Source organism: Sus scrofa, chromosome 2, assembly GCF_054392235.1.
Source record: "Sus scrofa isolate SSC_HxYL_T2T_F1_AM1 chromosome 2, Sscrofa_HxYL_maternal_Yorkshire_Landrace_v2.0, whole genome shotgun sequence".
Lineage (NCBI taxonomy): Eukaryota > Metazoa > Chordata > Mammalia > Artiodactyla > Suidae > Sus > Sus scrofa.
Genome location: NC_139384.1, coordinates 153,039,641 through 153,053,215, shown reverse-complemented (window position 1 = coordinate 153,053,215; position 13,575 = coordinate 153,039,641). Strand labels below are relative to the sequence as shown.

Genomic DNA, 13,575 nt, shown 5'->3' with positions numbered 1-13,575 from the left:
TGAGATCAGTGCTTATATTGACAGATGTGACTTTTTCTGTTATCATAAAATGTGCTCACATTTGGAAGATCTGTCTAGCTCAGTGATCCAGTATTTTCAAAACAACAAATAAACCTGACTTTAAAAAAGTATATAATGGACGGGAGGGATGAATTGCCTAAGCATTTTAATAGTCCCTTTGTAGACTGTCCAATATTCAATTATTACATGAAAAAACCCACAAAGCTAGAATTTAAATGTTTAAAATTAAATACTAGTACACACCACTATAATGACGAAAATTTCAAAGGCTGGTAAAGCTAATTATTCAAGGATGTAGAGTGACTGGAACTCTCAAGTGCTGATGGTGGCAGACTAAATTGGAACAACTAATTTCAGAAACTGTTGGCAGTATCTATTAAAGCTGCACCTACATACCTCATAACCAAGCAGTTCCTACTACTAGGTACAAAATCAACAGAAATGCAAATACATGTGCACCAAATGACATGAGAAAAATGTTTCTGGCAGAATTGTTCATAATAGCAATAAATAAACTTGAAAAAGTCCATCAAGAGAAAAATGGATAAATAAATTATAGTATATTAATACAATGGGATGCATAGCAATATAATGGATGGATTATCACTATCTACAGCTGACCAGATGAATGTCACATGCATAACACTGAGTGAAATTAGCCAGACAAAAAACATAATCATACTATATGATTCTACTTTTACGATGCTGGAGCTCAAGATAAGGGTTATATTTCAGAACTGTGTAATGATAGCGGGCTTTCTAATTCCTTACCTCTGTGGTGATTTCATGTGTGGGCTTTGGATTATTCATCAAGCTGTGTGTGTATAATATATGAACTTTCATGTATGTCATACTTCAGTTAAAATTTTAAAAAATGAGATCTGTGTGGAGCAGCCAGTACCATACTTAGTGGAAATTTTTCAGCTTTAAAGCCATACATTAGAAACAAGAAAACCTGAAATCAAATAATAAATTGAATACCAAAAATCTATGAGGAAGTAAATAATGTTAAGAGCAAAAATCAATGATATAGAAAGCAAATATACAAGAAAGAGAATCCCCAAAGCCAGGAGTTGGTCATTCCAAAGACTAATTTAATAAGCTACTTCCAAGTATAATCAGGAAAAACAAGAACTGACAATAACATCAGGATTGGAAAGAGGAACACCACTACAGTTCACAAATGCCAAATATTTGCATTATGCCAAAATATTTGAAAATTTAGTAGAAATTAATGTATTTCTAGAAGAAGAATTTCTAGAAATAAAATAAGAACAAAAATGAGTACTCCCATTACTAATGAGGAAAGGTGATCTCATGATTTAAAAATTTTCCTACGAAGAAAACTTAAGGAAGAGATGACATCCTAGTGGATTTAGTAGTGAATATTTAGGAAAAACATCACCAATCTTTTCTTTCCTTTTTTTTTTTAAGGCCACACCTGTAGCATATGGAAGTTCCCAGGCTAAGGGTTGACTCAGAGCTATGGCTGCTGGCCTATGCCACAGCCACAGCAACGCCAGATCCAAGATGTGTCTGTGACCTCCACCACAGCTCATGTCAATGCCAGATCCTTAACCCAATGAGCGAGGCCAGAGATCAAAGCCAAGGTCTCATGGATACTAGTCGGGTTCATTTGCTGCCATAATGGGAACTCCAAAATATCACCAATCTTAACAGACACAACCAGAGAATAGAAAAAAGAAGAGGGAAAAAACCACTTATACTTCGTTTTATAACAAAAAAAAACCCACTTATACTTTGGTTATACAAGCATAACCTTGATACACTTATACTTTGTTTTAAAACAAACAAAAAAACCCCACACTTTGTTTTAAAACAAAAAACACTTATACTTTGGTTATACAGGCATAACTTGAATCCAAACCCTTATAAAAAAAAAGGAAAATGACATGCCAATCTCAAGCGATGAACATAGATGCAAAAACCCACTATTAAGATGTCTTAATTATTTTCATTTTGTATAAAAATCATTTTGATTCTAAAGACCTGTAATCTTTGCTTAAAAATTCTAAAGAATGAGCATAATATGCCTTTATGCAGAGAGCACATTTTTGAGGTATGTCAACAGAGCTCAGCTATGAAAATAGTGTATGTGTACACGACAACCAGATGGCTCTAAGAACAGCCAACAATTCGGGTTGGGACCGAAAGGTTTTTCTTTCTCTGCAGCATAGGAGACTATGTGATTGCATATTCATTTCTAAATTCCAAGACAAGTTCCAGAGGAATATATAATGACCTTCTGTGTTTTTATAGCTTGAGGAGGAAATTCTTGTCCTAATTCTTTTTCATAAATGAAGTACAAAAGAGACATGAAATTTATTCATATCCTGAACCATCCTCATCTCATCAATTAAAATTGGGAACAAGGTGAGTAACTACCTTTAGTTTTGGTTTTAAAGAGTAATCCTTACTAATAAATTCCTTACTTTCCATACTTTAGTTAGAATCCTAGATTGTGATCTATATTCACTTGATGTTCTGCCAAATGCTATTTCTGATATTCACATTACATGCATTTGAGTAATATAAAAACCTCTTAGCAATTGCGATTACTTTCATCCCACCCCAGCTAAGTGTGTTTAGTTTCTGGAATATTATTGTTTCCCTCTAACTGCAAATATTGAAGGCAAGAAAAATCAATAGGTCATTAATATCAGCAGACATGTTGTCAAAACTTTCCCATTCATACATTTCCCAAAAGCATTGATTTTCTCTTTTCTACTCAACTTCTTATGCTTTTTTTTTCTCTCTTTTTAGGGCCACACCTGCAGCATATGCAGGTTCCCAGGCAAGGGGTGCAATTGGAGCTGTAGCCACTGGCCTGAGCCAGAGCCCACAACACAGGATCCAAGCCACATCTGTGATGATGACACTACAGCTCACTGCAATGCTGGATCCCTAACCCATTGAGAGAAGCCAGAGATCAAACCCACATCCTCATGTTTGCTAGTCAGATTCGATAACCGCTGAGCCACAATAGGAACTCCACTCTTTTTCTTTCCTTATCACTGGCTTGAAGTTTCTGTATTATGGAATAAATACTACTGTCCTGTCTACATGTTTTTAAATCTGAATATATTTCATATGCAATGCATGCTTCCTTACTCACTGCACTCTAAAGTTTTTCAAAATGTGATTATCAGCTTCGAAGTCAAAATAGACTTAAGAAAGCACCAATTAACCTATGGGAAAGTCTACTTAGGGAATATATGTTAGAAAATAAAAACACCTAGAATGCCAAAAACATTCTACCATTCTGTTAACAAATGACACTGCAAAGGGAAAATATCTTCTACCCTATATATACCGGCCAAAGAGAAACTGTCTTAATCCCAGAAGGAAAATACACTAATATTACATTAATATGCTCAAACTGTAATTTTATGTGGAATTTTTAATGAATTCAGTTGCATGCTGTTGTGCATTTTGCTACATTAACACTTATTATTTTAAAAATTGCCAGGGCAAATAATTTTAACTAGTAATTAGATCAGAACAAAACAAATTTGAAAAGATACACACACCCCTAGGTTCACAGCAGCACTATTCACAATAGCCAACTTGGAAACCTACATGTCCATCAACAGATGAAAGGATAAAGAAGATATGGTACATATATACAATGGAATATTACTCAGCCATAAAAAAAGAATGAAATCATGCCACTTGTAGCAACATGGATGGACCCAGAGATTATCATACTGTGTGAAGTAAGTCAGACAGAGAAAAGCAAATATCCCTTATATATGGAATGATATCACTTATATATGGAATCTAAAATGAACTTATTTACAAAACAGAAGCAGATTGACAGACATAGAAAACAAACTTGTTTACCAAAGGGGAAAGGTTCAAGGGAAGGATAAATTAGGAATCTGGAAGTAACATATACACACTACTACATATAAAATAAACAACAAGGACCTATACTTAACATTTTGTAATAAGCTATATGGAAAAAGAATCTGAAAAATTACATATATATTAAATTACACACACACACACACACACACACCGAGTCACTTTGTTGTACACCTGAAACTAACAAAACATTATAAATCAACTATACTTCAATTTTAAAAATACAAAATAAAATTTAAAAAGAGTGAAAGAAAAACAGTAAGTAGAAGTTTACGTCTCAGAGGTGCCATCTCGGATAATCTAAAAAGTTAAATTGTCCATCAAGAATCTTAACGGAAAAAAAACTGGCATAAGACTCAGGTTGTCTACTTGCTGCATAGTGGACAAATTTTGTTTATATCTGTTAAATACTATCAAAGAAGAGACATAAATAAAATATTTTCCTGAATTTCTTAAGGTGATTATTTTTAGTACTATAAACTATGCTCACCTACACCGTAAACTAAGACATAAGAGCTTGAAATGTGAACAAAATACAAACATATATGCATCAACATGGTTCTATGTGACTTGGGCAGAGTGTTAAAATTAAGAAATGGCAAGTTTTTCAAAGGATATGTGTTTTATAAAACTGAAGCAACAAACACCTTATTTCTAGAATTTTGCGGTTGTTCTTAAAGCATAAAAATGAACACCATGACAAGCATCCTTTCTAAACAATCAAGACTGGATCAGCACGCGCTTGGATAGGAACAAGAAAATAATAAATCTCTGTGCTGAATTACAAATAGTCCAGCTTTATAGAAGTTATTTTAACCATTTTTTTTTCTTTTTAGGGCCACACCTGTGGCATATGGAAGTTCCTGGGTTAGAGATCAAATCGGAACTGCAGCTACAGGCCTATGCCACAGCCACAGCAACACCAAATCAAAGCTGCATCTGTGACCTACACCCCAGCTTGTGGCAATGCTGGATTCTTAACCTGTTGAGCAAGGCCAGGGATCAACCCCACTTCCTCATGGACACTAATGGACACTATGTCAAGTTTTGTTTTTTGTTTGTCTTTTTGCCATTTCTAGGGCCTCTCCCGTGACATATGGAGGTTCCCAGGCTAGGTGTCGAGTCAGAGCTGTAGCCGCCGGCCTACACCAGAGCCACAGCAACACAGGATCTGAGCCGCATCTGTGACCTACACCACAGCTCATGGCAACGCCGGATCCTCAACCCACCGAGCAAGGCCAGGGATTGAACCCACAACCTCATTGTTCCTAATCAGATTCGTTAACCACTGTGCCACGACGGGAACTCCAAGTTCTTAACCCAATAAGCCACAACAGGAATTCCTTTATCCATGTTTTTATACATCAAATTTTCTTTATATTTCTGGGAAATATACAGCCCACAAAAATTAACAGATAATGAGCTACCTACAAAGTGAAATATCAGCGATGATGGGGAAAGATTCCTCAACTGGATGAATGAGATGGCACAATAATCCTGCATATCAGAACAGCACATCTCTGTTCCTTTACCACTCACAGATAAGTTTAAAAATTCTGTGGCAGGGGACATTTTCCTCTGTTATGATATTTTTTCCTTTTAAATGGGTAATTTTCCTTCTAACCTTCAGATCCACTCCTCTTCCTGTCACTTACATTTCCTTTGTAGTCTAGTCAAAGCATGTCTCTCTGGAGTTCCCATTGTGGCTCAGCGGGTTAAGGACCCAATGTAGTCTCCATGAAGATGTGGGTTCGATCCCTGGCCCTGCTCAGTGGGTTAAGGATCCTGCGTTGCCGCAAGCTGCAGTATAGGTAGCAGATGCCGCTCGGATCGCATGCTGCCTCAGCTGCAGCTACAGTTCAACCTCTAGCCTGGAAACTTCCATATGTTGCATGTGTCTCTTAGACAATTCCTGACTCCCAAACTTCATACACGTTACTCGTGTTCTTATCTCTCCATGTTACTGAAAGCAATGAAATAAAAGAAAGAGTTCATTTTCTTAATGAGTTTACACATTGTGTTTGGATACCCGAAATGTTGATATTTTGTGCACCAATTTTCTCCCTTAAGATTAGCTGCATTTTAATTTCACTCACTGCACATTTCACAATGTGAAGACATACGTCCCTTCTAACCACTCTGCGCTGACACGAACCAGACTCGTATTTAGCCCAGCGTACAGCATCAGGGTTTTCATGCTAGCTATAGGAACCCAAAATCCCTGCTGTGTTGTTTCAGGATTATATAGCAATAGGAAGAAAATAATCAATGAAATAGTATATTTAAAAATGGCCTTTAGGGAGTTCCCGTCGTGGCACAGCGGAAACAAATCTAACTAGGAACCACGAGGTTGCAGGTTCAATCCCTGGCCTCGTTCAGTGGGTTAAGGATCCAGCGTTGCCATGAGCTGTGGTGTAGGTCACAGGCACGGCTCGGATCTGGTGTTGCTGTGGCTGTGGTGTAGGCTGGCAGCTGCAGCTCCAATTGGACCCCTAGCCTGGGAACCTCCATGTGCCGCGGGTACGGCCCTAAAAAGACCAAAAAAAAAATTGCTTTTAGACTGTACAAGGCACATACAGTAGAAAAGTAAATTAAAGTTTTTCCCTGTTGAACAATGTGACTGTTCAATTAGCATATTCACAAATGTATGCCCCCATTCATCAAGTACTTACTAACCATAGAGCATATACTGAATTCTATTGTATCATGTATGAATACTAACTATATAAAATTACAATGTATGCAAATCTATTTTATTTGCAGTTAACATCATCATTTGAAAGAGAATAACGGATAACCCAATGTTCCCCCTTATTGCTTGGAAAAACAAAACATTCCCTTCATCCCCTTCCCTAATTTCTGCACCTTACATCTGTGATCTCTGGGAGAAGTCAGAAAGCAATATTGCAAAATGGTTAACCCAACTTCTGCTCCACTCAGAAGGGTTTGAAACGCCAAGGACCACCACAGATAAAGTGGAGTATTTGAATAATTTAATTTTTATTAGATGCATTACTCTCAAATATGGTATTTACTTATTTCCAAGCATACCAGCTTCTGGAACAATAACATTACATCCAGGGTGAATGAACTTAGAATGGTAAAGGCACCTTTGACCACACAAGTGTTTCTGACATAACAATTACTCATCTGCCTTCTTTGTGAAATAAATCAATTATGAACACAAAATAAAAGGCTGTCAAGTCCTATACCCGAGCATGCTACCTTCCTTCTGTCAGTACAAATAGGTGTTTTGAGACATGCCTATAATTTCTCTGTACTTACAAACAGTGTGTGGAACTATTAGCTATGTTTTGGAGTATCATTCTCAAAAAAGACTACTTTGTCAAAACGGTGTTCATTACAGAGTAGAGCCTAGAGAATACGCTGTGTTTTATTAAATGGTATAGCATTCAAGAGCCAATTCAAATGCCATCTCTACCACCAAGCCTGCTCTGATTTCCTCCTCCCTGTCTACATGGTCTCCCTCCCTTCTTTGAACATCCCCTGCAATTTATTTCTAAATGTTTTAGGTTATTATCACCTGGAAATTATGTATTGTAATGCTGTGAGTAAATGTCTCATCATCCAGGACACTGAGTTTGTGCTATGCAAAGACTCTTACATAATTTTCATCCTCACCTCAGATATCAGAATGCCTCACACATATCTGTTGCTCAAAATATTTTTCCTAATGGAGGGATACGTGCTCTAAGTTATTCCTTAAAGAATTTCCTACAAGGAATTTTTTTTTTCCATTTCTTGGGCCGCTGCCGCAGCATATGGAGGTTCCCAGGCTAGGTGTTGAGTCAGAGCTGCAGCCGCTGGCCTACACCACAGCCACAGCAACATGGGATCCGAGCCGCGTCTGGAACCTACACCACAGCTCATGGCAATGCCGGATCCCTAACCCACTGAGCAAGGCCAGGGATCGAACCCACAACCTCATGGTTTCTAGTCGGACTCCTTAACCACTGAGCCACGAAGGGAACTCCCCCTACAAGGAATTATGTAGACACCCCAGGTCATTTATTATCTGTACCAAAAAACCTGGCACTTTATTATTTTTAACTTTAGACCTTTATGCTGTATTACTTTAACTGTTCTGTATGAGATTTGCATTTCTTACCTTGGTTTCTCAAAAATAAACTATAATCTCTTTGAAGCCAAGGATAGTCTTTTTTTAAAAAAATACGTGTAGACTCCCAGAATTCTTAGCCCAGGGGATGCTAAGCAGGAGTGTTCGAGTCAATGGATTAAATGCTGCCAAGAGCTCATCTAAGACACATTTCAGAAAATGGCTAGTGGCCACTTCCTGGTCACGGGAATCAATTCCAATAAAAGGTGCTTACCATGGCATTGACACTGGCATGATCCCCTTTCCTATTCCGAATCTGAATACAGGATATTGGCACATTCAGTCCTACCCCAGAGGCCAGATTTCTCAGGTCAGCAGCACTGAACTCCCCACGCAAGAGCAAACTGCTGTTATCAGAACCAAGACCCAGAGACGCCCGATAGAGGTAGGTCTGAGAACGTCTCTCGATTGTAGTGACATCTATTGTGGTTGACATCACGCAGGGATTCGAAGCCCTCTTGCTTCCACACCTCAACTCCTGTGGAGAGCGACCACAGCTCTGAGAGCACCGACCAAGGCTCTGGCTCCACTTGCTGCACACAAAGAAAAACAAGCACGCCAGAAATAAAAAGGAGATACAGGCGAGGGCAACGACTAAACACAGGTTCAGGGCAGAAAGGTGCCCTCCCGTTTCCCAGCCATCTTCAAAGTCTGGAAGGACCTGAGGGGCAGAGTTGCTCAACAGCACCCCCAGTGTGACAGAAGTAGAGAGTGATGGGTCCCCATGGTCCCGAACCACTATCACCACCCTCTGTTTAACTGCATCAGTGGGAAGAACTAAGCGAGCGGTCCGAAGCGCTCCCATATTGGCTGAGATTCTAAACAGGCTGGAGTCAGAAGCCTGCGAGATGTGGTAAGACAGCCAAGCATTGGAGCCACTGTCTGCATCCTCTGCTACCACTTTTGTGACCAAGTGTCCTGTTCTGGCAGAGCGGGGCACAATTTCCACGGGGACAGAGCCATCTCGAGGCAAGGGGAATAAGATGACTGGAGCATTGTCATTCCTATCTACCACAGACAAGTTCACGGTCACTGTTGCACTTCTGGGAGGAATGCCACCATCCCGGGCTTCCACTTGGAAGTGAAACCCCCTGAGCTGCTCGTAGTCAAAGGAAATTCTGGCAGTGATAGCTCCACTGGATGCATCTACTGCCACCAAGCCAGAGGTGGCCTGCCCTTCAGCGATAACATCCAACAGCTCATAGACGACAAGGCCATTCTCCCCCAGGTCTGGGTCCTGGGCAAACACACGTCCTAGAGAGGCCCCTGGGCCATTGTTTTCAGCCACAAAAAGTTCCTGTTTCGATTGAGAGAAGCTTGGTGTATTGTCATTCACATCAGCCACCGACACAGCCAGGGTCCTGAGGGTGCTAAGTGGGGGCGAGCCACCATCTGAGGCGGTGATCAGGACCTGGTATTCACTGACCTGCTCCCGGTCCAGTGGCCCATCAGTCAACAAGCTGTAGTAGTTGTCAAAGGAAGCCTTCAGCTTAAAGGGGCCTCCACTGGACATGCTACAAACGACTTTGCCATTGGGACCCAGGTCCGCATCCCTTACGCTAAGGAGAGCAATCACTGTGCCAGCGGCAGCGTCCTCAGACACGGGACTGGAGAGAGTGAGGAGGTTCACCTCGGGGGCGTGATCGTTCACATCAGCCACTTCCACCAGCAGTTTGGCGGTGCTGGCTAGACTGAAGGCGCCTTCATCCCTCGCCTCGACGTATGCCTCCAATACCGTTTCAGGCGGACCCAGGGAGGCAGCTACCCGCACCTCCCCACTTCTGGGATGCACGTGAAAGTGGCGTCGCAGCTTGCCTTGCGTGCTATTGCTTAAGGAGTACCGGATTTTCCCATTGGAGCCTTCATCTGGGTCCGAGGCTTGAACTCGGAATAACACAGTCCCATTGGGTGCCGTCTCTGACACTCTGGTGCGGTATACTGTGCGCTCGAATACAGGCGCATTGTCGTTACTGTCCACCACGGTGATGGTAACTTGTGCGTCTCCAGAGCGCGCGGGCAGCCCGCCGTCCCTAGCGGTGAGCACTAGCAGGTGGGTGGCACGCCGTTCCCGATCCAAGGCCCTCTCCAAAACCAGTTCCGGGTATTCGCTGCCGTCCACCCTCGAGCCCATGTCCAGGCGAAAGTGCTGGCTGGGGCTCAGGCTGTAGCTTAGCATCGCGTTGCTTCCCTCGTCGGCATCTTGGGCATTAGGGAGAGTAAAGCGGGCTCCGGGCATCAGGAACTCTGGAATGTGCAGCTGCACATCCCCAGCAGGGAAGTGAGGAGAGTTGTCATTGGTGTCTAGGATGTGAACGCGCATCTTGTGCAGCTCCAGCGGGTCCTGGAGCACCAGCTCGTAGGTGAGGACGCAGGCAGCTTTGGCCCCGCACAGCCGTTCGCGGTCCGGGGGCTCTCGGACCACCAAGCTACCGCTGGCCAGATCAACCCCGAAGTAGGGCTCGCTGTGGCTAGAAAGGAAGCGAAAGTTCCGCAAGGACAGAGCGGCCGCTTTCAGCTTCAGGTCCTGAGCAACATTGCCTACGACTACGCCCCGCTCGGTCTCCTCTGACACTGAGTAGTCGAGCTGTCCCGCTGCCGAGCCGCAGAAGACCCACAAACATAGAAGCGCCACCCTCCAGCCCACCATCCTCCCTCCCTCTCGGCGTCCTCGCTGCACCAACAGTGACGACCCAGGACCATGCTCTGGACTCCCGGGGAGCACGGGCCGTGGTACAGAGCGAGGGCCGGCCGGCCGCCGCTGCCGGCGGGAGGTGCAGAGACCCGCCGACGTTCGCCTTCTGAAAGCCGGTACTGCCCCGGGCCGGCCGGCTGGGAGCAAGGCTGGCTCCACTGGAGGCTTGGCCGCCGTCTGGGAAAGCGGAGCCGGACCGTGCGGAGGAGCGCAGCGCCGCCTAGGGGAGCAGAGACGAGGTAAACGGCCGGCTCGGGGACGTGCGCTCTCGCTTCTCCGCCCGCAGGGTTCGCCCCCCGGAGGCCCGGCACCCAGAGCGGGGAGGGGCAGGGAAGATGCGGCGAGAAACGAACACACCTTCCTCTAAACGGCCTTTCCCGGGACAACGCCCTGAGACCACCGTGGCCTTAACGCCTACAACTGCTGCTGCCTGAAGACGGCTTCTAACTGGGGCTGAGCTCGCCTGGGCATCGCTCGGCGGCTGTCTGAGAGCGGAGCGTGGGTGCCAGGCGCTTGGACCCTCAGACTCCCTGCACCGCCCGCGGAGAGGGTGGAACTTCGAAAGGATCCGCGGGGTGGGGGTGGGGATGGGGGTGGGGAGGGGGAGGCGCTGAAGGCGGAACCGCGTCTGTGAACTACCACGCCTTCGAGGCTTAAGGAAACAGGAGCCCCCCAAACCTAGTGCTGTGATGCGTGCCCTGCTGCATACTCAGTCTCTCTGCGGCGGGTTAAAGCCTCTCATGCACCTTCTAACCCAGGAGCCTCCAAGATTTCAACAGAGGGGACCAGCGAGGGGCAGACTGGGAAGAAGGATCCTCCTCCAGCTTCCCGGGGCACCAAAGTGGGCGAGTGCCACTCCGGTTCTAAGTTCCGCTTTTTGCGGGTCAGAAGTTGCCCTTTCCCCAGAAAGTCCTACTGGGAGTGCGTTGCAAGCGGCCCTTGACGCTCTGGGCGAGAGATAAGGTTAGAAATCGGTCTCAGCTGCCAGAAACTTAGGAAGATTGACAGCTCATCCCCAAACAGGAGGTGCAAGGTGAAGGGGAGAGAAAGCACTGAGATACTCTCCAGAGAGTGACCAGGAAACTATTCTGTAAATTTGCTCTGTAAATATTTGGAAAACAGCAATGAGATGGGGTAAGAACAGGCTCGATGGCCGCACTTTGTTTTTCGCCGGTCTTCTGCACAGAAATTGCGAGAACGATCGGTTCTGTGAAAAACACCTCTTAGCCACAAAAAACACCTCCAAATCCCGCCTAACACCCTACACCTAGTGACGTTTCCCGAGAGTAAGGAGAGCTGAGAAAGAGACTGACTCAAATTACCATTTAACCCTAAATTCCTGCTTTTAATATAATTGCAGTGCCCAAAACCCCCAAAACCAAAATCTGAAAGACAAAAGCTGAATACAGATCAAGAATTGACGCTTTCAGGGCATTATACATTCTGGTCGGAAAATTGCCTAAAAGTACTGGTGATTATTAAAGCTGAGTACTGGATACGTGGGGTTAATTACACTTCTCTCAACCTTCATGTATGCTTGAATATTTCTCTCATACTTTTTTGACTGGCAGTTAAAATGGAGGTGGGGGCAGGGCTAGGGAGACGGCTCCAGCTTTCTGGTGTTAGGACTAAAAGTGAAATTGGTAACTTGGGTGTGCCACTAAGAACCAGTCACGTCCTCCGAACATCACACAAACCCATCCCTTACTTCTTCCAAAGAAGCAGGGCAGGCTGCCATATAAGGCAAAGGAACGAGACTTAGTTTGTTTTTGCGAATTAGGGAACCCAAAAAATGATACTGTCTTGGATTAAAATTAAGGCAAGAAACCCGTCAGCCCATTCAGGGTTGTTAGGTAATGCCATAAGTGTAGCCATCCCTGGGGAGTCCTCATTAGGAGGTGAAATAACTCATAAAAATTAAAATTATTCCTCACCAAATTTCAGAACCAAAACTGCTTATCTACTTCTGTGTGAGAGACTAGGAATTTTTTTTTTTCTTTTGTCTGAATAGGACCGCACCTGCGGCATATGGAGGTATCCAGGCTAGAGGTCTAATCTGAGCTGTTGCTGCCAGCCCACGCCAGAGCCACAGCAACGCCAGATCTGAGCCGCGTCTGCGACCTACACCACAGCTCACAGCAACGCCGTGAGCTCTTAAAATTACCTTTTTATAAAATCTGATTCAATTTCATCTTCAAAGTGTAGCACTCGGAACTTAAAGTCATACTCCAGACTGGTTAAATCATATCCAAGAAGAGATCTAGCCCTTCCATTCCAAATACTACATATCAAGCAAGAGAATCTAAAATTGCATCTGATTCTTTAACAGCTGCATCACATAACTTTTTTATGCTGCAGCAACACCGGATCCCTTAACCCACAGTGCCCAGGCTGGGAATTGAACCCAAACCTCCACAGCAACTCGAGCCACTACAGTTGAATTCCCAACTCACTGCATCACAGCAGAAACTCCCACATAACTTTTTATGATGCTAAAAACTAAAATTCACTTCTTTTTTTCTAGATGTCATTAAGCCACAGAAGTCAAAAAATCCTAGACTTTTATACTTGATTTTTTATACTTAATTTAAAAAAAAACCCCTCAAATTTGCTGAATGTCATTGGGTTAAGAGCTAGCCAATCTGGTTCAATTACATATTTTACCCATATCAAATTTCATATTCCTGGAGTTCCCATCATGGCTCAGTGGTTAACGAATCCGACAAAGAACCATGAGGTTGCGGGCTCGATCTCTGGCCTGCTCAGTGGGCTAAGGATCTGGTGTTGCCGTGAGCTGTGGTGTAGGTCGAAGATGCGGCTCGGATCCCGCGTTGCT

General features: G+C 43.7%; 1 protein-coding gene across 2 annotated transcripts in view; it reads right to left on the bottom strand.

Annotated features, from left to right (window-relative positions):
• The window catches only part of LOC100621701 (protocadherin alpha-C2), a 109,243-nt gene extending 95,921 nt beyond the window's left edge, over positions 1–13,322 (bottom strand). For both annotated transcript variants that reach the window (XM_021084897.2, XM_085014793.1), the window contains exon 1: positions 8,262–13,322. In XM_021084897.2, the coding sequence (XP_020940556.2) occupies positions 8,262–10,694 (2,433 nt within the window). In that variant the 5' untranslated portion in view covers positions 10,695–13,322. The remainder of the gene's footprint in view (positions 1–8,261) is intronic.
• Positions 13,323–13,575: the final 253 nt, after the last annotated feature.